The sequence below is a fragment of the Nannospalax galili genome, unplaced genomic scaffold, assembly GCF_000622305.1.
Source record: "Nannospalax galili isolate Female #2095 unplaced genomic scaffold, S.galili_v1.0 scaffold293, whole genome shotgun sequence".
NCBI lineage: Eukaryota > Metazoa > Chordata > Mammalia > Rodentia > Spalacidae > Nannospalax > Nannospalax galili.
The window spans coordinates 7,310,921-7,337,329 of record NW_008337147.1 but is presented as its reverse complement, the minus strand read 5'-3'; the positions used below and the strand labels follow the sequence as shown (position 1 = coordinate 7,337,329).

At 37.6% G+C, this 26,409-nt stretch overlaps 1 protein-coding gene across 3 annotated transcripts in view; it reads left to right on the top strand.

Annotated features, from left to right (window-relative positions):
• The first annotated feature begins 18,560 nt into the window (after positions 1 to 18,560).
• Vgll3 (vestigial like family member 3) overlaps positions 18,561 to 26,409 on the top strand; it is a 44,705-nt gene continuing 36,856 nt past the window's right edge. For all 3 annotated transcript variants that reach the window (XM_017797917.2, XM_029563160.1, XM_017797916.2), the window contains exon 1: positions 18,561 to 18,722. In XM_017797917.2, the coding sequence (XP_017653406.1) occupies positions 18,597 to 18,722 (126 nt within the window). In that variant the 5' untranslated portion in view covers positions 18,561 to 18,596. The remainder of the gene's footprint in view (positions 18,723 to 26,409) is intronic.

Genomic DNA, 26,409 nt, shown 5'->3' with positions numbered 1-26,409 from the left:
TTTCAGGCTTTACATTGAGGTCTTTGATCCATTTGGAATTGACTTTTGTGGCAGGTGAAAGATAGGGGTTTATTTTCATTCTTCTACGGGTGGAGATCCGGTTTTGCCAGCACCATTTGCTGAACATGCTGTCTTTTCTCCAGTGAATATTCTTGTCCCCTTTGTCAAATATCAGGTAGCTGAAATCGCATTTACTCATATTTGAGTGTTCAATTTTGTTTCATTAATCTATGGGTCTATTTTTATGGCAGTTACATGTTGTTTTTATGACTGTAGCTCTGTAATATAGCTTAAAATCTGGTATAGTAATCCCTCCAGTATTGGTCTTAGTGCTCAGGGTTGTTTTGGCTATCCGAGGTCTTTTTTGCTTCCATATGAATCTTAGGAGTTATTTTTTCCAATTCTCTGAAAAATTTCATGTGGATTTTGATTGGCATTGCATTGAATCTATAAATGGCTTTTGGTAGGATGGTCATTTTCACAATATTAATTCTTCCAATCCGTGAGCATGGGAGGTCCTTCCATCTTCTGATGTTTTCCTTGATCTCTTTCTTTAAAGATTTAAAAATTTCATTGTAGAGGCGTTTAATGCCTTTGGTCAAGTTTATTCCTAGATATTTTATTTATTTATTTTTTTGCAGCTCTTGTGAAGGGGAATGTTTCCATGCACTGTTTCTCTGGTTGCTTGTTATTCATATATAGAAAGGCTATAGACTTTTGTAGGTTAGTTTTGTAACCTGCCACTTTACTGAATGTGTTAATAATTTCTAGGAGGCGCGTGGAATTTTTAGCGTCCCTTAGATATAATATCATATCATCTGCAAAAAGGGATAATTTGAGCTCTTCTTTTCCAATTATTACTCCTTTAATTTCCTTCTCTTGTCTTATTGCTCTTGCAAGACTTTCAAGCACTATGTTAAAGAGAAGTGTTAATAGTGGACAGCCTTGTCTAGTTCCTGATTTCAATGGGAATGGTTCCTGTTTTTCTCCATTTAGAATGATGTTGGCTGTGGGTTTGTTATATATGGCTTTAATTATGTTGAGGTATGTTCCCTCCAGTCCAATTCCCTCTAGGACTTTGAACATAAATCCATGTTGAATTTTGTCAAAGGTCCTCTCTGCATCTATTGAGATGACCATGAGGTTCTTGTCGTTGACCCCATATTTATGATTTATGACATTTATTGACTTATGTATATTAAACCATCCCTGCATCTCTGGGATAAAGCCTACTTGATCATGGTGGATGATCTTTTTGATGTGTCTGTATGTGGTTTGCAAGTATCTTGTTGAGAATTTTTGCATCTATGTTCATTAAGGATATGGGTCTATAGTTTTCTTTTTTGGTTGTATCCTTACCAGGCTTTGGTATGAGAGTGATGCTGGCTTCATAGAAGGAATTTGGAAATTTTCCCTCCATTTCTATTTTTAGAATAAATTAAGTAGTATTGGATGTAGATCGTCTTTAAATGTCTGATAGAATTCTGAGTAAATCCATCTGGTCCTGGGCTTTTAAATTTCAGTTTTGCTGGTTCCTATGCCTTTAGATATCCATCCATTTCTTTAGGTTTCAAGTTTAGTAGCATATAGTTTTTTAAAGTATTCCTTTATAATGTTTTGTATCTTTCTTGTGTCTGTTCTGATGTTTCCCCTTTCATCTCTGAAAGCCCTGACATAAGTTATGAACACAGTAATTGTTAGCTTCTTTAACTTTAATTCCTGGACAGTAGACCAGGAATTGAATGTGTGGTGATAAAAAAGGTACAACCTGGATGGTGGTAAACTGAAATTTAATGGTTAGCATTGCTTCAAACCACTTCTCTATTCTTCAAACCAGCTCACATTTTTACTTGCTTTATGAGGAGTATCACTGAATCTTTTCAGACAACAGTGGGTTTTGGTGAAGAATAATCTTGGAAGATTGTGTCTTTCTTTACAACAAAGAATGGATGATCTCTTTCTTCTCTCTCTTTTACACTCTCTCTTCTCTCTCTCCTTTACCCTCTTGAACAAATGTCTTCCTCAGTATCAGATTTTGGGCTGGCTTCCTTGCAGCCCTTTATAAAAGACTGTGATTCTTCAAACCTAGAATTCCTTTCCTGTAATGCAGCTTGCTGCCTGATAGGTGTTACCTGGCCCTTACCACATTCCTTTGTAGGAAGTGAGACTCAATCAGCCAATGCAAATGCTGATATTTTGGATCCTGTTACTGTATATGTAATAAATTGTTGTTTGTTTGAATCTAGTTTTTTTTCCCTTTTCTTATTGTCCATGATATCTAGGAAAGCTAAATTCTTGGCATATTAGTAGGATAAAAGTCACAGGTCCTTTACAGTTCCTAACATCAGTGAGAGAATAATGAGGATTGGAAAGCACATCTATTTGAACACAGTAAAGTATATATTTGCATATATACTCACTCTGATGTCTATTGGAAAAACAGGATACTGTATGTGGTTCATTGTACAGAGAGATGTAGAGATCGAATATTTTATTAAATTATTGCATTGACTCTAAATTTTTAATATCAGAAGCAAACAAAGATCACCTAATTAGTCAAAGACTCTAAACAATGCTGAGAGGCTGTGCTAATTTTTCTACACTTTTTCTCCTGCACATAATGGAGTAAGCAACATATAGTACATACTGTCTGAATCTATGTTCATGTCTATATGTATTTGAACTTATAAACAAGTTTATGAATACATTAGACAAATGTGTTCTATTTTTGTTTATTGCTTTTTATAGGTACTTCTGCATATGAAACCAGTCCTCCACTGGACACCAGCTTTAACAAAGTTTTATTTACTATATAATTCATGATAAGATTATGCTCCAATAAAAGAAGAATCAGAAAAATCTTAGTGAAGGATCATACCTAATAACCATTATTTTTCATTTCCTACCATTATTTGCTATCTTTGGAAGCTTTTCTTCCAGGTATTTTTTTCCTTTGATTGATGACACAAATGCCTAGGAACTTTTATGATGTTGCTCCCTCTAGGAGTAAATGAAATGGCAGCATCGTCTCCATTGTACATCATTTGAACTAAGGCTTGATTCCTTAAAATTACTTCTTTTATTCTCATTCTCCTTTTGTAACAAACAACAATGCCAGCATTACAACATGCACTTTTTCAGATGCTAGCATGTTGCTCCCTATTAATCTATATTTTTCCTAAACTGAATAGCTCAAGTAATAAGGCCTCATTGAAATCATCCCCAGTTGCCATGTCATTTCAATCCTTTCCCTTAGAGCGCCTCCTGCAGTTGTTAATGGTATATAAAGAGCAGCAAAAGGAACTGGATTTGGTACCTCACATTATGCCAGATGAAGCTAATGTGACTATTATTTCATATGCTTTAAATTCTAGACAGTCCCTTCTTCTAGACCTTCATCTTGTGAGACTTACAGGACACCAGGAAGGAACAGGTTGTAAACTGTGTTAACCTTTCCTCATTCCATTTCACCCTGTCACCTCTCCTCTACTTAGGTCTGAAGGCTTCTGGCAGGAGTTGCCTCAAGACAGAATGGCAGCTGGAAACTGGAGAAAAAAAAAAATCAAATTCCTGACTTTTAGGCTTTCAAAAAAAAAAGGCCACAGAGTAATACTTGAAGATCAAGATTTTCTTGCCTTTGAAGAGATAAGAACTTTCTGGGGCCTGAAGGAATAGGGAAGAGCTGGAAGGAAACTAGAGACCTGAACACTGGGGAAGGGTTAGGAGGTATTCTCTTCTGGGCCTCACCCTTGGAGTCAGATGCTCAGAAGTGAAAGGGAGCAGCAGGAGCCATTCCTAAGAGGGATTTGAAAGGATGCAGTATCTGCTCCTCTGTTCTCTGGCTTGCTGATTGGCAGGTGCCTCGTAAGAGGCTCCCAGGAGTAGGGAAAACCTAAAATGTCTAGGTTAGCCCTCAATCTCTCTTTACCTAACTAAACTATGAAAATTTTGAATTAATTGAGTTAATTAGTACTTTACTAAAATTGCGTTTATGCCTTTAGGAAGTACTGAGTCTATAATTCAGAATACTTGGAGTCTTAGGACAATAAAGACTGCTAATTCTTTCTCATTTAGAGGACACAGCTTGAAAATATTCTGACAATAGCTGATGGTTTATTTCTGAATGTAAAAGGGATTAGATTTAAATATCTAGATTTAAATGACCATCTTTTTTTTATGCAGTTTGACAGTTTCTTTCATCATGGTTTATCATGAAAACATTAGTTTATTATAAATTTCTCATAGAATGAGAATACATGAGGTATCTGTGGAAGTGTTTTTTAAAGTTTTAAGTTGTCAGAAATATAAAATCACTAGCCTATTTTTATCAGGTGGGAATTGTCCCAAAATTTATACTAAAAGATGGTGGAAGTGATTTGATAGTGCACTGCTATAGTAGATACAAACAAAAGACATTGGAGTACAGTGATTCTCAATTTTAATGTGAATAAGAATCACCTGGAAACTGTTCTCAAATGCAGATTCAGGTTCAGATTCCACAAGTTTGGTCTGATATTACCTACTTCTAATGCACATAATAACATTCCTGTTAAGTCACAGGATACACTTGGAGTAGTACTACTTTAGTTAATGGCTAATTTTTTGATATTTCCTGAGTTGAAGTAACAATCAATATTCAGTATCACATCCTACAATGCCCAAAACTAGTGTCCACGTTTCTTTATCTCTCCCATCTGTTCCTTCAAGCTCCTCATATTGCCAACCGATCTGCATTTTAGGAAGTTATGAGCTGATTACCAACTATCTGAAATTACTTTTAGGTTTTTTTTTAATACATTTATTGTTATTCATCTAGAACATGGTGTGCTTCCAGGGAATATAAACAAACAGTTCAGTCCTAGAGAATTTATGAGCTTTTCATTCCACAGAGTTGGCAGCATACATGCCATTATTCCAGCTATTCTCTTTTAAGAAATAATAATATTTGTATTTGGACACTTTAAGGAAAAGAACAGGGCAACAGCTGAAACTGTAGAAGTGTTGATTTATTTTTGAGCAAGATACTTGGTTGTCTTTGTTCTCTTTGAGATTTCAATAAGGTGGTATATACAGAATCTTTTTTCATCGAGGCTTTATCCCTCTAGTAAAGACAATTGCCATCTAGAATGTAGAACATCACTTCAGGCTTTCGAGATGATGTTGTCTGTTCAGCTGCTATAAAAAATAAAGCTGTAGATAAGAACCTATGGATTCTCATATAAGAGGCAAAATGACCCAGAACAGCTAAATTATGTATTGGTTTTCTTCATTTTCTCTCTGAGGCACTATGCACCCTGGTTAAAAACTGTGGAAACACATTGTCTGAGTGGATAATGGTGGGCAAATCATTTAACCACACAGTGCCTGAATTTCCTAATCTATATAATGAGGATAATGATCACTTTTCTCTAATGAGATGTTATGAGAAGTAAAGGAGTTAATATGTGTAAAGCACACAAGACCTACTTAGACTATTGTAGACACTTTAGAGGTTAATTATGATTATTATTTTCAGCAGCATTAATGCTCTTACTCTGTTCCCTTATTTTAATCAACCTTATATTATGTTCAATAATCTCATGAAGTTTGCTCTTCATTGTGCCACCAGGATAAACTTGAATTGGAAGTTAACGATATGCTAACATATGAGTGATGAACCGCTATTGTTTGTGAATATTTTCAGGAATTCTATTATTGTGTTCAGTTGTGCTATCACTATATTACATTGAAGAGAATACTGTAGTTAAAAATCCTTGGAAAAAATTAAAAGTATTTTCAAAATTATTATCCAAAACATCCTACATTTAAATTTTTTTTTAATTTAACAACCACATGATTAGAAGAAGCATTTCATTACAGCTTTAACATATTCAGTATCCAGAGCAAGGATACATCTCTTTCAAAAGTGGCTGTAAATTTTTAGGTTCACAGTTGAATTAATACAGTTATACAATATTGAACTCAGTATAAACCCTGTAAGATATAAATTGAATGATTTTTTACCCTTTAAGGAAGATCTCCATTTCATTTTAAAATATGTTGTTTCCATTTTTTTAAAAATCTTTTTTGAGACAGGGTCTCCCTGTAGCCCCAGCTGTCCTGGAACTCACCATGTAGACCAGGCTGGCCTTGAACTCACAGAGGTCTGTCTGCCTCTGCCTTCCGAGTGCTGGGATTAAAGGCATGCACCACCATGTCTGGCTGTTTCCTACTTTTTAAATATTATTTTTTATAGAAGAAACATATCATTACAGCTTTAATATGCTCAATAACAGTTTCCAAAACAAAGATATAGCTCTTTCAAAAGTGGCTATAAAGTTTTTAGGTTATACTGAGTTCAATAGTATATAACTGTATTAATTCAACATCCTACATTTTTACTTCATTCTTTCTATAAAAATATATCAATTTGAAGTCATATACAATTTCCTCATCAAAGACTGAAATTAGACAACCATAATATCAGGTAAAGTTGACCTACAAAAATCCATAGCATCTATGATCTTATTTAGCTAAAATGACCAAAAGCAAGCGCATTCTATGTCCATTTATGGACTCACCATTCCACATTGTTGTTAAATTCTAATTAAACTTGGCAGATTTACACTCTTTGCTTACCTTTGGTGCCATTTGAGTCACCAAAAAGTATGTCACCATGCTTTTCCCCCTCATGGAATGTATCTTTGCATAAGGGAGGCAATGATCATAACTGAAATGATAGATCAACATAAAGAGCAATAATACTAACTGCATACAATTACCCATCTAAATATAAGGTGTGGGCAACACAAATTATAATGATCTAGAGGAAGTCTATTTTCCAGTGTGAAGATGTGCTGCTCAAAGTGATACTAGTTTAAATGGACCTTGAAAACAGGTGGAATTTTGAACATCTACCAGGTACCTAACATCACAGGGATAGCAGTATAGACATCTGGATGTTTTAGGATAGAAGATGCATAGGTACATACTTAAAAAAAACACGTAAGATAAAAAAGTCTGGAAACTTGTGGCTGGAGAGATGGCTCAGTGCTTAAGAGCACTGGCTGCTCTTGCAGAGGATCCAGGTTCGAGTCCCAGAACCCACATGGCAGCCAACAATTGTCCATAACTCCAGTTCCTGGCCTTCTGACATCCTCTTCTGAACTCTGTGGGCTTTGCACGACATAGCTGCACTAATAATCATGGAGGCCATACACTCATACACATAAAAAATAAAAATAATGTGTTTTTTTAAAGAAAAGAAAATCTGGAAACAGCTACAACAGAAAAGTTATTTCTATCATAAAAGTTATTGGACTTTGCAATAGTTTATAAAAGGTTTATTTAAACACAAAGCTTCTTTTCTGTTTATTAAACATTAATTGCTTATAAGAATTGTGATTTTTCTCTCTATTCTCTGATGACACCTTTTGCATAAAGGGAAGAGCAGAGCTCCCTGTGCCACTCTGCTCATGTGACCCTCTGGGAATCTGTGTGGTTAGATTTTCTTCTCTGCTTTCTTCTGAACGACAGCAACATGGACCATTGGCTTCATTTATTCTAAAATATTTAAATCAAATTATAAAATAATGTATTAAAAATGAGAAATTAATTCAAACCAGATCCTTTTGACTGCTGTGATTTATTAGTCCAATTGGTCTTTGTCTGTGGCTGGTTAGCCCGGTGGATTAGAACACGGTGTTAATTATGCCAAGATCAAGGGTGTACTCCTCCCTGGCATATTTAGTTTTGTTCCATTCCACAGGCAGAACCATGCCCATACCCAGGCCAGACTTCATGTGAATACATTCCACTTGTCAGAGGCGGACAGCAAGAATGTCTTAGAATTAGCTGAGGTTTGTCATTACAATTGGGAGAACAAGCAGCAAACTCAAGGTGCGCTTGAACTAAAGATCTGTTATAGAGCTAAGAATTTACTTTTTACAGATTGTTATTCATATTTAATTTTTTAACAGTACATGAATAAATGATGATGTCCAAACATTTGTTAGACATATTTGAAAATGTAAACATTGTTTAATTGTGGAATGATCAAACCAGGTTAATGAACAAATCCATTATTTTAGTTTTTACTTATTTTTTTTTAACATGTAGGCTAAGTGGTGTCTTGACAGTCTTTCATCTGACACTATTATTTTCCAACTTGGATTCTTCTGTTATTACATATGTGCAAATTGTACTAGATCAAAAGAATTGTGAAATTATTCAACTCCAATCAAAAGTAAAAAGGACCAAATAGGCACTTAAGAGTATGGTTTTTGCTTCATAACGATACTTCAGTAATAAATAGAGGTACTAAGAGAGGGTGGGAGTATGCCTCAGCTGGACTGTGAGTCAGAGACTGTATGAAGGAAATGCTGCTAATTGGAATGTGTTTCTTTTGGGCCAACCAGAGTTATCAAAGTCCCACTTTTTCAGTAAACAAATTAAGCTGTAAGGATTAAAAGCTTCTTTATGAATTAAGGTGAAATGTCCATTTTATCATGCTTATATGAGGACTTTAACTCACCTGAAGTATGTTACCTTGCACTGCAATGCAATAGCACTGCAAGGGGAGTTAATAAGAAAAAGAGCTGCAGAATGTGGCAAAAATGTGCCACCTTGAATCATAATACAAATAAAATCTTTTCAAGAAGCTCTTTCTAGGAAACAGTATCAAAGGTAATTTAAAATAATTACAGGCTGGAATATTAAATCTTACTAAGAGGGAGACACCAGATTAATGCAAAATATAATGGGATTTATAGACTATTACATATCCTACACCCTAAACTGTGATTGAATTCACAAGCCTGGACTGCAGATTTTTATATCAGAATTCTTAACAAGCCTTGAAAACCACCTTTTCAAACGCTTTTTTCTGTCCTACATTTCATTTTAGACTTTTGTATATTCCACTGTGAGTTTTGTTAGCATTATGTATTAATACACACTTAGGCCCTGTTAATATGATTGTTACTACTCAGATAGGAGAAGGTAGTGGAGAGAATTGATTGTAAGAAGCACTATATTCTGTATTCAAATACATGGATTTATAGCTATAAAACAGAGTGCCATGAGACATATGAGCCATCATTCTTTGTTCTGAATTCTGCCTTGAGAGATAAGAACTGTCATTCTTTGTTCTGAATTCCTCCTTGGCTCTCCTGCATTATGGGTCTCTCCTGCTAAGATGAATGTGATTTTTGTCATATGCATATTTAATTGGCAGATTTTTAAAAAACAAGGCTGTTAAACATAATCGTGTTTCAATTGGTGATCTACCTAATAACATAACCTTTTTTTTTTTTTTTTTTTTTTTTTTTTTTTTTTTTTTTTTTTTTTAGTAACACCTTGTGCTTGCCAGGCAAGTGCTCTACCACTGAGCTAAATCCCCAACCCCAATAACATAATCTTTTTAATGCTCAAGTTAAATGATGTGCTGAGCCGGTGTGAATATAGTAAATGTGTATTCAGAACATTTGAAAAAAGCAAGAACTGGTTTATGTTAATATGAAATAAATATAAAATAAGTATCCAAAAATACAGGTACTTTGGAAAAAATTACAAACAGTAATTTAGGATATATGTATGTATATAATTTTACTTGCTTTACTTATTAATTTGACACCTCTCATGTAAAATGTATCTCTACAAGCCATAGATTATGTGGAACATTCTGGACTTAGGAGTCATTTTGTAAGCTATTTTAATGAAAAAGTAATATTTTTAATATTTTATTTATTATTTATTATTTTTATTTTATGTGTATGAGTGTATTGTCTGTATGTATGTGAGTGTACCCATGTGGTGCAATGCCATGGAAGTCAGACGAGGGCTTCAGATTCTCCTAGAACTGGAGTTAAAGATAGTTTGTAGCCACCATGTGGGTGCTGGGAATCAAACCTGGGTAGGAATCGAACCCGGGTCCTCTGCAAGAGCAGTCAGTACTCTTAACCACTGAGCCAACTCTCCAGCCCTGAAAGAGTAATTTTAAGATGAATGAAATCTCATAAGATAATAGTTTAAAACAAGGAAAGATTAAGCACTAGGAATTCAATATTTGAAGTTTAAACACAAGGAAATATTAACAAAAGAAATTGACAAAGACTAACAAACATGTAAAAACCAGAGTAAGTCAAGATGTCATGGGAGGTTGTCAGGAGAAGATAAATTTAAGGAGAGATTTACCCCCAATACCAATATTTATGAAGCATCAGCTTAGAGGAGGTTTAAATACTGAACTTTGACTGTGTCAACATGTCTAGTACTGGTGATGTCACAAGTTTTGGTAGTGATATGGTATAAAATAGTAAATGGAAAGGAAGGAAAACACATTTTACAAGAGAGTTCTCAGTAAGTAAAGCAATGCATTGTGAATCACTATTTTTTTTAAAAAATATTTTCTTTATTGTTTTTATTTTATGTGTATGAGTGTATTGCCTGCATGTATGTGAGTGCACCCGTGTCGTGCAATGCCACTGAGGTCAGAAGAGGGCTTCGGATTCCCCTGGAACTGGAGTTAAAGACGGTTCGCACCCGCCATGTGGGTGCTGGGAATCGAACCCGGGTCCTCTGTAAGAGCAGTCAGTGCTCTTAACCGCTGAGCCGTCTCTCCAGCCCCGTGAATCACTATTTTTAAAATCTTTTTCCAAATTATCATTTTATTTTGGATAATTACTTTATATTTATTTCAAATTAACATTTAAGCAGTTCTGACTTTCTTCACGTACTGAACATGCATTTAGTACATTCACACAGGTTCAGCACACCACCCAACTTCAAGCATTGAAAAGACTATGCTATATGGTTGATCACCAGGTGAAGTATGTTTAAGAACCACTTCTTTGTAACTGACTTTGGAAGATGAGAAAGGTGGCATAGATGGAAATGAATCATTAGAAAAGGACAGAAAGCAGAGAATTGTGCTAGAGAAATAGTAAAGTTGCCACACAACAAAAAGGGTCATTTAAAGTTCTTGATATGAAGAAATATGGGATGACCACCCTTGTTGCTTTACACATGCACTTTTTATTCTATGCCATTGGTTCTATGCACTAGTCATAGGTTAGGCGATGAAAGTCCCTCCCTGGTCTCTAGGCTTTTGTGTCCTGCTTACTAGTCCTTTTCTTATTGCACCTGACTATATAGACAAAGGGCTAAAGGAACTTCTTCTTCCGTAACCAATCCTTCAAGCATGTCCTGCTCCATGAAACTATTATTTTACTTTTCCATTGCTGCTCTAAACAATGATTACAAGTATAGTGACTTCAAATAATGTGTGCTTAATATCTTGCATTCTGGAAGCGAGATGTACAAAACTTCGAGCTATCACTTATACCGACAGGGCTACATTCCTTCTGGAGCCTCCGGGAAAGTCCATTTATTTTTCTTTTCCACCTTTGGCATTTGAATCATTTGTATCTTAAAGTCAGTAACTGCATGTCAAGACTTTTTCTTACTATGTGTGGATATAACATTGATTTCTATCTCCTGCCTCCTTTTGAGACCACTATTGATTACACTGGACCAACCCAGTGATCAGGGTTGCCTCCTTCGGTGAAGATCTGTTCATCAGTAGACTAATTTTTTCTCCATCTTAACTCCCTTTTGTTATGTAAAATAACATATTCCAGTTATGCATGGTGATGACAGCTCTGGAGATGAAGGCAGAATCTCAAATTTGAAGCCTGTGTCAACTAACACAATGAATGATTTGTGTTTGTTTTATATTTTTTATTTATTTTTATTTTATATGTGTAACTGCTATTCCTGCATGTGTGTAAGTGTACGTATGTGGTGCAGTGCCAGAGGAGGACAGAATAAGGTGTCAGATCCTCTGGAACTGGAGGTAAGGACAGTTGTTAGCTTTTATGTGGGTGCTGGGATTCAAACCTAGGTATTCTTCAAGAAGAACCAGTGCCCTTAACTGCTAAGCCATCTTTCCAACCTCATTATTTGTTTTATTAATGCATAGTTTTATTTAATTTTTGTGCATTTCATATAAAACATCTTAGTCATCTTCATACCCTCTCCTCCCATCCATACCTTTGCTATAGCCCCCAAATTTCATGCATTCTGTCATATATGTTAAGGCCTATTGAGTCAAGTTCATGTATCGTGATGTCCCTCAGTGCAAGTTCTTCTACTGCGGTCTAGTCAGCATAGCTGGAGTCTCGCCCTTAAAGAATACCAACTATTCCTCACCCGACAGAAAGTTATTTGAATACAGTCTGGGCTACAAAAAGAGTTCATTAACAAAAATAACAACAAAAATAGAGGAGAGAGAGAGAGAGAGAGAGAGAGAGAGAGAGAGAGAGAGAGAGAGAGAGGTAATGTCATCCTGTATTCCATACACCTGTATTCCAACACTCAGGTGGTAGAGGTAGGAGAATCAAGAGGTTCAAGTCCAGCTTTGACTACACAATGAGTTTGAGGCTATAGTAACAGGGATCATTGCCTTAAAAACTGCTATATACTCAGAATTCTGTGAATTAGAGTAGAGCATGGACAGCTTTGGAGGATGAGATCCATTTTTCTGACTATAAAATCAAGCTTTCATTCTTGCCCAAAGAATATTTGGCATAGATGACATATAGCCACTTCCTCAGAGCCATGAATCCCAAATAAGGCTATATTTCCATTGGATTTAGTTTAGGCTAGAGAATATATAAAATGTTTGCTGCTAGTGGCCTGTGATAGGTAGGGCCAAGCTTAATATATCCAATTTGAGATAATCATGCAAATACATTACAGATCCTGCTTATTCTTTTACACTTGGAACCCTTAAAGGCAAACCTGGTGGCTGTTACTCAGAGGAAAAGCTCTCCCAGTTTTATATATATATATATATATATATATATATATAAGAATTAATAAGTGAACTGTATGAAACTAAAAGGTTTCTGTACAGCAAAGGAAACAGTGAAGAGAACTTATCACTACAGTGAAAACTTATTTAAGAATTCTTCTCACTAAATTCCAGCAGGAAGTTTTTGAAAAATGCTGAGAAATTTGATATGTAAGATTTAAAAATGTAAAGCTCATATATAGCCAATCAGAAGACAGCAGCATTTAAGGTCATTGGGTATTTTATTAGCATGGCAATGACTGGGATACAAAAGACTAGGAAGAATCCTGACATAGGATTGGATTCTATATCAGGACTCAGTCAGAAGAGAGTGGAGTACAATGAAGGAAACTGAGGAACAACAGGAGGGTCAACTAAGAGGAAACATCCCATTTATGCTTCCAAGTGAAACCAGACATGGTGGAACAGAACCTTTGATTTATCTTAACATAGATGGAACTGGTAAAAGAAATGAGCCAGGAGCTCCTCCCAAGCCCATGTGATCCTTGAGGAACAGATCCTCAAATGACCTTAAGTGTAAAAATAAGTTGATTGATTTGGGCCAACTGTAAGGTCTTAAATACCCCAAAGGAAATTATAACCAAAGAGTAAAGTCATCAGTATACTTCTTTAAGATTTTAAGGGATTATACTTCCCAGACATTAGACTTAAGTCTATATAAAAAAATTATTTAGACAATTATTTCTCATTGATGATTTTGTTCCTAACCAGAAAGTGCTGCTCAGATGTAAGACCTCAAATCTTGGTCTCCAATACTGTAGTGTCCACCTGTAGCTAAGGGAGACAACAAGCTATTATTCTAAAATAATGGATAAATTTGTTTTCTCCACATATTTCAGAAGCCTTTGAGAGGGTACTGACACTGATTCTAACTACTCCAACAGCTATCAAAATACCTGAGAGCAAATCCTGAATCCATCACTCTAGAGTCCAGCCTTGGAAGACAAAAGGAAAATGAGGAAGAACCCAATAGAGCTATGCTTTTGGAAGCCTTTGTCAAGAAATTCCAATGGACTCTCATGTGAACATTTGAAAATTGCCCTGCTCTGACTTTTTTCTAGTTCCCTGTCTAGAACTTGTAATGCTAATTACTCTTGCCTTTACTTCTCCTTCACATCTCCTATTCACAATTCAAGGACTTTCTTTCCCCCCTAGAGATAAGAGTTATGCAATTTGTAATTCTTTTAGATAGACCCACTGAAGGGGTACTCCAATTGCATCACCCTGCATCCTTGTTCAACATGGAAGAAGCCAAAGTGGTCTGCGTCCCTATTCCCTATTGGCAATTTGGGTACCCCCTTCGGAGGATGGCGTGATAAGAATAGGAGGTAGGAACTGGCTAGGAAGTTAGGGTAAAAAGACCCCAAAGAAAAGTAGCCAGTTTCTTGGCTAAAAGTCAAAATGTCCTTGGGCCCATTAACAACATACTCTATTCCAAGGGCCAAAAATGTCAAAAGTATTTGGGAGTTTGTATCTAATCCTTAAAGGATTTTAGAGTTACCTCTTCAGAGGGGAGAATGTTAGAGTAGCCAAAAGCCCCATAAAAATAAATAAATGAAAGAAGAAAAAAAGAAAAGAAAAAGAAAAAAAAGTGATGGGGAGATATGGGAGGTGTTGAAGGGGAGGGAGTGAGCATGGATTTGATCAAAGAACCTTATATGCATGTATGAAATTCTCAATAAAATTTTGTAAAAGTTAAAAAAAGGATTTAACTCATTTTAAATTGAGAGAGAGAGAGAGAGAGAGAGAGAGAGAGAGAGAGAGGTTTTGGGGGTGTCCTCAGAGGCCAGAAGCATCAGATTATCTGGATATGGATTTATAGGATATTGTGAACTGTTCCATGTGGGTGGTGGGAATTGAACTCTGGTCCTTGAAAGAAGTGTATATGCTCTGTAGCACTGACATTTCTCTAGCCCCCTGTAGTTTTTAAATAATTTTTTAAGAAGTTCATCCCTGAGTACTACATTTTCATGATTTCCTCTAATACTCTCCCCCTTACAACTTCTTGTATTCCCCTCCCATTCCCCTCTCTCTCTCTCTCTCTCTCAAACACACAAACTCTACACACACTACACAGACACATATACCACACAGACACACACACAAACACACACACACACACACGTAATGTATATGTGAAACCTACTGAGTCCATTTTGTGTGGCTTATATTAATGAAATAACCAAAGCTACATCTTTGATGAAATTATTTTTTTTCTCTTTGTCCATTCATCTTCTACCTTCTCTTTGGGGCATAATTTACTTTTTTATACTCATTTCTATCAATGCCATGTAGAAATAAAGGGAGTTATCACTAAAACATTATTGATTTGTAAGAGTATTTTGCCAATCAAAGAGCTGAGTCCATGGCTTTTTAATACCACAAATTTTGCTGTCATGTAGTTAATATTTGTAGCACAATGCAGAAATGCAGATACAGCAATTGGGAGTATTTGCTGTTTTTATTTTCTTTGCTAACAAATATTTACTGAAAATCTCCTAAATCTTAAGTATATGGATGAACAAGAGAATCAACGTCTGCAGTCACCCAGTGAAGAGCCAAACATCAAACACATCATTGTACAAAACCTAATTAACTAAGCTATATCAAGTTACTTGAAGTAAAAGTGAGAGGAATTACTATTGTTGAACGTGATGTCTGACCTTGAGAGAAGGCTGTCATGGAAGGTGGATTCTTCCTCTCTTCCTGTCACTTTGTCTTCTAGGTCTTAAAGCTCTAGGTCTCAAATAGCCTCACAATGAAAGGCCTTTCTCACTCTTCCCTCAAATTGTAGGAAACCATATTCTACCCTGTAACTTTCATTAATTTCGTACATGCCTGGATCTCTCACATATTTGTAAACTATTCAATGATGCTCATTAAGTCAAGCATTTTATACTTGGGATTAAGAGGCAAGCAGCCATGGTCATGATGAGAAGACAAACAAATTTATGTAATTTCAGATCCCATAACTAATTGCTTCTGTGGTGAGAGCAGCATTCATGGAGTCCTGGAGCTGCTGAGAAAGGAGACTTTAATGCTAGCCATCATTGGATGTTTTAAGGCACAACTCCTTGAAGAGTAAGGAAGAGGCAGCAAATGAGGAAGATGGAGTAGAATGTTGGAACGTGGTTCTGCACACCGCTGGAAAACAATGGTGGTAGAAAATGCCAAGCTCCTTCCTAGAATGAAAGTTTTCATTCATTTGGATGGCTACATGAATGCAAAAGACTTTCATATAATCAGGAGCCAGAATTGGAATGTTACAGAATTGGGACAATGGAATGAGGTGACGGAAGCCACTTTTTTTTTTTTCTTTTTCTTTTTTGTCTTTTTGAGACAGGGTCTCCTTTAGCACCAGCTGTTCTGGAACTATGTAGACCAGGCTGGTCTTGAACTCACAAAAATTTGCCTGAGGGAAGCTACTTTTTAAAAGAGGGACTAAGTATCATGACTCTATTTGATTTGCAGTGGCTGGATCACTATGGGAGTATGGATACTTAAGAATATATCATAGGATGTTTGATTATGCGGCCTGAAAATCAGCGATGAGCCTTTTCTAAGAGTCTGAAAGACGTACTGATTAGTATTAAGGATAAGCAGGTGAATGAGAACGTTAGAGAAATATATAATTAAGGATGTGCTAGACTCTAAGACTAGAGACAGAAACGAAGAGATGAAGTGTGCATCACAGGAAAGGGGTCTAACCAAAGATATCCACTTGGGGAGAAGCAGGAATAAACACTTAAAATAAGTTCTTCCATATCTTCTTGATAGGAATAGACTCCCACTACAAAGAGTACAGTTCAAAGTCTGAAATGCATAGGCCCTTAACAAAATAGATCTGAATATTAAATAGATGAGGAAATGAATAAATGAAGAGTATCTGTTATAGGATAGCAAGCACATCCAAGAAAATGTTTACAGTTTGTGTGAGTATATTAGCATATATGATGCAGTTATGTATACAAACACATATATCAACATATATACACATATATGAAATACATTAGAATTTCACATCTGCAGTAATATCCCTGACATAACAAAATACCACAAACTTGGTGGCTTAAACAAGAGTTTGTTTTCTAGAACTTCTGGAACCAAGATGTACAAAATTGTGCTGGTTTTGAGTGACACCTCTCTGATTTACAGACCACTGTCTTTGGGTTGGGTTCTCATCTTCATGTAGACTTCCTCTGCTCCAGTGGGGGGAAAAGGGAGAGAGGGAAAGGGAGAGGGAGGAGAGAAACAGAAGCTGATTTTTTAAGGATAGGATGTCATTAGCCCCCATTCCATGGCTTCACTTAGCATTAACGTTCTGCTTAAAGACCTCCCTCCAAATAAGGTTGTGGTGGTTGCTGAGGAGCAGCAGTGTATGTGTGTGTGTTTGTGTGTGTGTGTGGGGAAGGGGTGGCTTCAAGCTATGAAGTTGGGGGGGACCAATTTAACTGTATGACATTAATGCATTTAACATCTAAAGTGACTTTTCCTCTGAAAGAGAATAGACCTTTTTGTGTCTGTTACAGAAACTGCTGTTTGTCAGAGAGGTAAGGGTTGAGCTAGAATTAGATGATTACATTGGAGTGCAACTGTAGTTCTAAAAATATTTTTATGTCATTTTGGAAAACCTTATAAGCCACTTGCACATAAGCAACACCCTGGTTGCCCAATGAATTTGATCAATAATTTTCTATTGGTTGGTGGAAACAATGTAGAGCATGCTAGAAAAGGTATATATCCCGCAAGGATGTGAATTTAAAATGAAGATACTTGAACAGAACTACGAGACATTCTTGGCCTGTGGGCACTGGCAACTTAATATTCCCTTTTGGTTATTTTCAATGTAGTAGCTAATTCCTGTTTCTTTCTTCCTGCCCTGGTTTGCAACTTTCTACACGTGGCCTTCCTTTGGTTAGGTTCCAGTGTTGGAGTTGACGCGCTCTGTAAAAGCTCCTTGAACTTGAGAAACTCTGGCCCTGGCGGCCAGGTGACCGAGACTGGGTGGGGAATCCACCGAGTTTTGAGGGCGCGGAGCCTCTTGCATACCATTCTCCTCCCACCAGCATCCCTTGTAGGGAGGCAGAGAGGGCTGCAAACTTTGCTCCAATCCGCAGTCGCCCTCCCTAGGGTTTGCCTGCTGGGCGACCCGCCCGCAGCGGACCGGAGTTGGAAGAACTTTGCTAAAAAGCTGCTTGTCGGAGCTAGGGAGGGAAAGAGCTCCCCGCCTCCCCACATTCCGGGTTTCCAGCCCCCGCCTCCGGGTCCTGGCCCAGCCGGGAGCGCTGGTGATAGGACGAGCCCCGGGCGTGCATTGTGTATATGCAAAGCAGCGGCCCGGCTCAGTGGGGCAGCTCCAGCCGGCCAGAGGCTGCGGCTGCGGCGGGCGCTGCCGTGGGTGCCGCTGCCCGGGGTGCAGAGCCGAGCTGTCATGCTCCCGCCGCAGGGCGGGTGGCCGCGTCGCCGGGTGGCTATATAAGCGCGAGCAAAGGGGGCACCCGGAAGGGCTGAAGATGAAGGTGCCCGCGCATGGGCCACCGCTGATTGCCAACCCCTCCCGAGCTCGTGCCCGGCGCGGAGCCCGAGGCAGCCCTAGACCCGCCTTCGCCGCAGTAGCAGCGGGAGCAGCAACACGGGCAGCAGCAGCTGCGGCGGCGGCGGCGGCGGCGGCGGCGGTGGCGCCCCTCGCGCCAGCGCGTAGAGCGGCCGCGGCGACTCGGGGGCCGCCACTGGCCCTGCTGCCATGAGTTGTGCGGAGGTGATGTATCACCCCCAGCCATATGGAGCGCCCCAGTATCTGCCCAATCCTGTGGCAGCTGCAACCTGCCCCACAGCCTGCTATCATCCGGCGCCCCAACCTGGCCAGCAGGTGAGTCAGAGGCCGGGCAGCCTGCCTGGGGCGGGGGCGAGGGGCACCCAGAGTATCGGTGTGAGGCTCCCACCACGTCCCTCCGGACGGGCGGCGCAGAGGATGCTTTGAGACCTGCCTGGAGTCATCAAAAGACTGAGAGGCTCTGGGAAGGGCGGAAGAGAGGGTGGTGGGGCTGGGTCTGGAGGAGAGGTTTTACCTGGCTGGGGGCTTCATTGGGTTGTGTCACCTGGGCTCAGAGGCTGCTCCTCCCAGCCGCACTGGTCTTTAGGATTCAGCTCTCTGAAGCTCACCACCGGCATCTGTCTTAGGACTATGTGAGTAAACTTCCTTTAACCCAAATACTTTGTTTCCCTGGAGGAGGTAGTGTGTTCCAGGGTTGTCTGGGATAGGAGATGGATGTATGCCAGAGGTAGCAGAGTCTACCTGAACAGTGAGCTTAGGACTTGATCTTTCTGGGACTTTCAGGGTGGAGCACTGGTCTGATGCAGCATGTATTCTCTGTTTCTAGACCTTCTTCCTAGCCTTTCTCTCTGGGCTGTGATTTAGATGACAGGGATGCCCAAAAGGTTCTTCATTCATTTTCTAATCCAAAGCACAGAGCTTCTTATGTCTGTCCATGAACCTGCATTTTCTATTCAAGAGGTAGCCTTGAATACCTGTGCATGCTGGGGCCTCACCAAACTAAAACACTGAAAACGTCCCTAAAAAGGACCTGACACGTAGAAGATGATAGAGAAAGTAGGTAAGGCGCTGGGCAAATTCATAGTTAGGAACCCTTGAGCATTACTCTATGGCCATATAACAAGTGCACCTAGTTTTAATTTGTAATACATAAAAAATTTCAAGTATGCATATAGTAAGGGACTGTACCAAACTAGAGTCCTCCTCAAACTGTAGGGTCAGACTAGGCTAATTTCATTGAAACTTTAAAAGTGCAACTAGGTATAGTTAAGAATTTCGATCCACAGAATTTATTGACTTGTTTTACTTTCTTGGGAGCTGTATGTTTTATTGTGGCCTTCAGGGTTTGATGCATGAATTAATCTAGACTTTGAATTTCCCCTACCTCTGTTCCTTTTCTACTATGGGGCTATTCTTGGGAAAGAAACTATTACTCTCTGTTTAAAATTTAGGGACTTTGAAATTCAGCTAATTCTGAAAGCACACAAGTTCAGAATTCACTGCTAAACACTCTCGTCTTAACTAGGACAAATGAATTCAGAAAAGGAAGGAGCTCACTTTGCTTTTAGTTTTATTTATCTACTTACTTGCTTTACTGTTCAACAACTTCAGCAAAATTGCTTTCTTGAGTGGAAGATGGGCAAGCATTTTTGTCATTTGTAGTAAAGACTGACATATGAAAAAAATGATCTGTTTGGCATATACAAAATATAAGTATTGTAGGTCCAAGTGAAGCAATGAAACCTTGAATATTACTAACACCTAGTCCTGGATGGAGCACCTTTGCTCCATCTCTGATACTGTAGAGGCCGTCAATTATCAGTTGGAATGTGGACTAACAACAGACTGAGATGTTACTAAATAGTCAGAGAGATAGCTTTCCCTTCTGAAAAAGTATAGGTTGTTGCTTAAAGAATCATGAAATTAATTCCATTAATATATGAATCTATGGTAGAGCTCGGCATTATAATACTCTTACCTAGAAAATGAAAGTCGGTGTTAGACAAATTACAAATTAGTAATCATGAAAGTTCTTTTCAATGAGCACTGACTTCAAGTGCTTTATCTCATTTTGCAATAGCCCTGAGTCTCAGCCTCATCCTTTTGCTAAAACTATCAACAAGCTGAAGAATGAATGAAAAGTAAAAAATAAAGAACCTGAATTGCCTATGTTGAGGTTGTAGAGTGAACAGCTTCAGCTGTATTCTGAGTATCTGTAGACATCCTTTAAGTAGATGTTTGATGGAGTTGACTATAAGGGTTTAGCTGAGAGGTGTGCATAGAAGTTGTCCTATTGCTTTGACTAAACTGATTTATTTGAGAAATCTTTTTCTCCAGTAAGAAACTGACTGTTGGCGAGCGAACTGAAGAGACTCAACAGTCTCACTACTGTTCTTATACTCTCAGGAGTTTATTTTGATGACCTGCATTTTCTATTGGAGAAAAGAGTAAATCAGGAAATTCTTATCAAGCTGACAACATTTTTAGACTATGCAGTGCGTGGGTGAAGTGGGACTAACATTGACTTGGCCCTAGTGCAGTCATTTGAGAATACATATTTTGGTTGTTTTTGCATTCCATAAGGTTTTATCATTATTATCCATGAAGATTGTTTTCTCCGTACATGGGAAGTGACCCCTAATACCATCTTGCCTATGAGACAAAAATAAAGGCTATAACTCCTACTGCATTTTAAAAAAATTGATTTGCTGAAGAGAAAGACAATAAGAAAGAGACAGAAAAAGGGACAGAGTACTCCAAACAGTTTAATGATCATTCATGAAATAAATGTTAGAAACGAAGACATTAAAATTTTGTGTCACTTCTGTATTTCAATTGTAGTAATTTGTCCTTGAGCTCATTTCCCCTCCCAAAACTGTTGATCCAAAGTCCTTGTATGTTTGTTTTTGTTTTTCTGGCAGGGCAGGGGATCAAACCCATGGCCTCACAAGTGCTAGGCAAATAGTCTACCACTGAACATGCCCTGAAGTCCTTATAAATTAATATATCAACATGGTTCAGGATTATTGATCTTAATCATAGGTGCATTGTTCCACTCTGAAAGAAAATGAGAGAAGTTTATTTTCCAGGCCTATGAACTGCTAGCCTTTCCCTTCAAAACTGAAAGATTTAAGTTTAGGTTTTTGTTGATCATTATTGATCTTAATCATAGGTGCATTGTTCCACTCTGAAAGAAAATGAGAGAAGTTTATTTTCCAGGCCTATGAACTGCTAGCCTTTCCCATCAAAACTGAAAGATTTAAGTTTAGGTTTATGTTGAGCATGTTGTATGTTGTAGTTGTGTAGAGATTCCTTAAAAAGTAGTAAATGGCATATAAATGCTGCACTGTAGAGCATTACTCTGACTAAATGACTCAAGCTAATTTGCCAGCATTGGAAGTGTATATTTAAAATCCCTGACACTAATTTCTAGAAATGGCTTGTGTGTTCAAATCTAACAATGTGCTTTACAGAACCCAAAATTTCTGAGAGATTCTAAGCAACATATTTCCTATGTTTGCCATCTCTTCACAGCCCCAATTCATCCATCCTTCATGCCTCTCTGGGAGAACTCTTGACTCAGTGTCTTAGCACATGCTCAGAGGCTGATGACACTGCAGAACGTGAACAGAAAGGAATGTGCTTGTGTTCTACCCCTGACAGTAAGAAACAGCAGAAAGTTTCGAAATATGTGTCAGGAAAAATTGAGGGCAATGATGTGAAATCATAGATTCCCTTCATACCCAGTGAACTTCTCATCTTAAATGCAGACAGTCTGTTGTCTAAATCCTCTCCCATATTCATACTGCTAAACTTAGGAAGATACTTATAACCAAGCATTCAGAGTTATCTAGATGAGATGATAAATGTAGAGGGCAGTTACTAAATTTCTACCTCTGTATAGAAGATTCTAACAATCACCTTTAGGGGCTTTCATGAAAGCCCAGAACCTCTGTCTTCTTCAAGACAGGAAGCAGAATGAATAGCAGTGCTTGCTTTTACCTAAAAAACAGGTTCATTTGGAAAGCAGAACTCCAGTTACATATGCAAGGAGTTTTTCAAATTCATCTATCTTCTGCTACCTTGGTTAAGTTATAAAACTGCTCATATTTTGTTTTTCATGAGAAAATCTTGAAATAAAGAAGAAAGAACTTCAACTTGTGCTTTTGTAAATGGTAATAATGCACACGCATAAGGTTGAAGTTCCAGGTGAAAATTTCCAAGCTGATTGGTGACAAAGTCAGGACCACCACATCTCCTCTTCCCAGTATAGCACCTTTCTACCTGTGCCATGCAGTTTTCTAAGCCCTTGTCCTTGTTTAGTGCACAATAGACATAGTTTTGTTTTTATTGCCCCCAACCAATTTCTTCTTGATAAAGAAGATTAATATACAGTAGATTCTTTGGCCTTGGAGTTTGAGAATTCTTTTAAGTCCTTGGTAATGTACTTTTTAAAGTTTAGGAATTCCAAATACACAAGCATTCATATTATTCTAATGACATTTGTTCTCCACGTTCCATCCTTTCTTGATGAGAGTAAATAGCTTCTTAGTAAATTAAAATTTATTTCTTTGTTTAAAATAAATTGCAACAAGTCATTCTGCCTCATATTCCATTGGTCTTCAAACATAAGTTTAGATTCATTCAGAGGTAAGAGCTCAATTCTAACCCAAACAGTTTCAATGCACAGTCAAATTATTTAAGACAGAGGATTTAATTTTCTTGCAAGTATAAGCAAGGACTTAAGTATATTTTTAAGGATTTATACTGGGCTCCTTTGAAAAAGAGCAGCCACTGTAATTCCACAATACACAAATTAACTTGACGGCAAAGTCTTAAAAGCTTAAACTGTCCTACAGTCTCATGTTCTCAGTAACTTCCCACTGTGAAGAAGTCAAACACAGAGGAAAAGTTAAGCTTGAAAGTAACTAACCTATTGGCCTGGTGATTCAGAATGGAGATTTCAGTGATGATGGAAAGAGCAGGACTGAAATCCATAAAGTCACTTGGAAATATACTCACCTGAAATCAATACCAGGAAACCATACCATTAGAAATGTAAGTGAAAGGTACTTTACTCAAATGCAGGAAGCCCTACTTTACTTACCACCTGGTAGACCTCTGAAAGCTTGAGATGTCCAGATATGATTTATGTTAGGGGAAATAATATTTAGGGGTGGAGGCGGGGCAGCCTTTCTTTTTTGCTTAACCTCTCATTTTCACACTACCACAAGCAAGACACTAAACTAACCCTGTTGAGCAGTCCATACATTTCTGCCTTGTATCTGTCTATGCAAAGAAAATTTTCAAGCAGAATAAAACAATTGCTTTATTCATGTGATGCCTAGGGCAGATCCTGAAGTAAAATTGTCAGCTAGAGGACTGTAATTTCAAAGCATGCTTCTTGATTGAGCTGGATCTCATTCTCACAGGCTGTTTTCAGTGAACTTTTTTAAATTTCCAAATGAATACAACTAGTAATATCCAAAAATAATAATATAAGGTATTATCTCTGGAAAAAATTCAAATGTTTTCATTTGAGAAATTAAGGATTTGTAGTAGTTGAATTTCAGCTCTGGCAGAGACAGTGAAGGCAGTCATTTTGGGCAATGCTCAGCCATGAGCTTTTCAAAACACACCTCTTTAAGCAGCTGGTTTTCTGCTTTGACTACTCATTTAGGCAGGCCCTGAGAGTGACTTGAACCACTAGACCCACACAGCTGTTGTTAGAACAACTCATAAATGCCATGTTTGTAGATATTTCAGTGGATTCCAGATTTATACCAGTAATTTACAAGTGTGGTCTGAACTGAGGAAATGCAACTCTTTTTCACTTGTCTCCCAACACTAGCAAAGAGAGATGACCTAAATTCAACAGGTGTCCTTTCTTCTTACAGCTTTATCATTTTAGTGTGCCACATTACTTTTCCTTGAAGGCTGGAGGAGGAGGTCTTCCCAAAAGTATTCATCCTCTTTTGTTTACACGAAGACATAAGGGAAGCACCATAGCTGATTCCTCGAGCTGGGCCAAATGACCCATGTCTGGAAATGAATTAGTTGTCAGTGCTCTGTATGGTTTTTTCCCCTTTGGCTGCAAAATGAGAAGAGGTGGCCAATGTAAGAAACAAAATTATGTGTGAATGTCCCTAAAGATCCAACATGTTGCTGATTAGGATGTATATGGCGTTGGATAAGATCTCTGAGAGAATCAAGTCAAATTTCCTCATGTACAGAATGGGAAGCTAAGGTCTGCCAGGTTAACTTACTTGCTTAGATTCATGGAGTGTGTTTTTGTCAAATCTTCTTTGCCATTTTTTAAAATTTATTTGTGTGTGTGTGTGTGTGTGTGTGTGTGTGTGTGCACGCGTTAATGTCTAAACTTCCATAAAAAGTAGAAAACAGTTCATAGTTTACCTCATATTTCTATCTTACTTTTCTTATTTTTAAATTTTGGAATATTAAATACTTGAAAAAAATGCAGTTCACCACAGGAATAAACCATGAAACTTTCTCTATTTATGACCGTCCTTGCAAGACTCTCCCCAACCACAGGAATAGTTTCACCTTAGGAGGACTTAGTGGTGCCTTTCATTTTGTATCTCTAAGTATTTGAAAAACTACTGAAACTATGTAGGAGTTAACCAACAATTAGATGACCAAATAATAAATAACTGTAAAAACAATTATATCCCAAGTCTAGTCACAGGATCTTACAAACAAACCAGTGTTTTATGCATTGGAAACTGTTGTTTCATTCAAAGTAGTTGGTTTGAGAAAGAACACATACCCTAATGATGTGATCATGACTTAAAATATTTTGGGAATGCAAATTTTGAAATTGCTTCTAAGCCTGTGATATCTTTTTTTGAACATCATGAAAAGTAGAAAAATTTCATTCTTGGAGGGTTTAGGTTAGATTTTTGATAATGACTACATTTATTTTGAGTCTCTGTGCTCAAATGTAGCTCATCACATTGAGTAATAACTTTTTTAGGTTTGCTCTCCTCTACTAGTAAGAAAATAATTAAAAAAGAAACCAAGCAAACAAAACAAACACAGAATCCTGAGATACGACGGACTGTTCCTTGCAAGCTGACTCTGTTCACATTTCCAAAATAGGATTTCCAGAAAAATTGTAGCCAAGTGTATTATATCTGTAGCCAAGGAGACAGTGTATTTTGATATGGAAGTTAATTGTAATTTAGGAATACATATATTTTTAAATTTTAAAAGATCATGCTTTTCTTAGTAGCCATTACGTTTTCTTCTTTAAATTAAAACTTTTTTTCTTTTGTGCTACTGGAGATCTAACTCAGGGGCTCATGCATGCTAGGGACATACTCTACCAAACTGAGTTACATCTTCAGCCCTTAAATGTTTCTCATTCAAATTTCAATGTTATAAATAACTATAGGCTATCCAAATCAGCATGCTGATTCTATGCTGTTGTCTTCTGTTTGTTTCCTTTCAGTCAAAATACGTATCTTTTAAAGATTTATATACTGGTCTGTTTTCTTAGTATATGCTTTGTAGTCTAATTGAAATACGTTTTAATCTTGGATCTGCTACTGACTAGATGATTCTAGTCAAGGAAACAAAGTTATAAAACTTTGTGAATTGAGAGCTATCATTCTTGGAAAATTAAGTGAAATGAAAGACATATATGGGACAGTGAGATGGATGAACAACCAAAGCCATTTGCTGACAAGGCTGGTGACCCGACTTCTATCCCTGGTCTCCTTGGAAGGAGAAAACCAACTCTTACAAGTTGTCCTTGACCTCTACACACATATATGGGCAGTATATACACACACAGACACACACACACACACACACACACACACATAAATAAAATATAATTTAAAAAATTTTAGAAGCATATACAAATTCTGTGGCATATTTACCTTAAACCAACCCAACCACCTATTTTCTAATCTATCTGCCTTTAAATAGGTTAAGAACTTAAACTTCAAATATCTCTGGGAAATGTTAAAGTATCTGT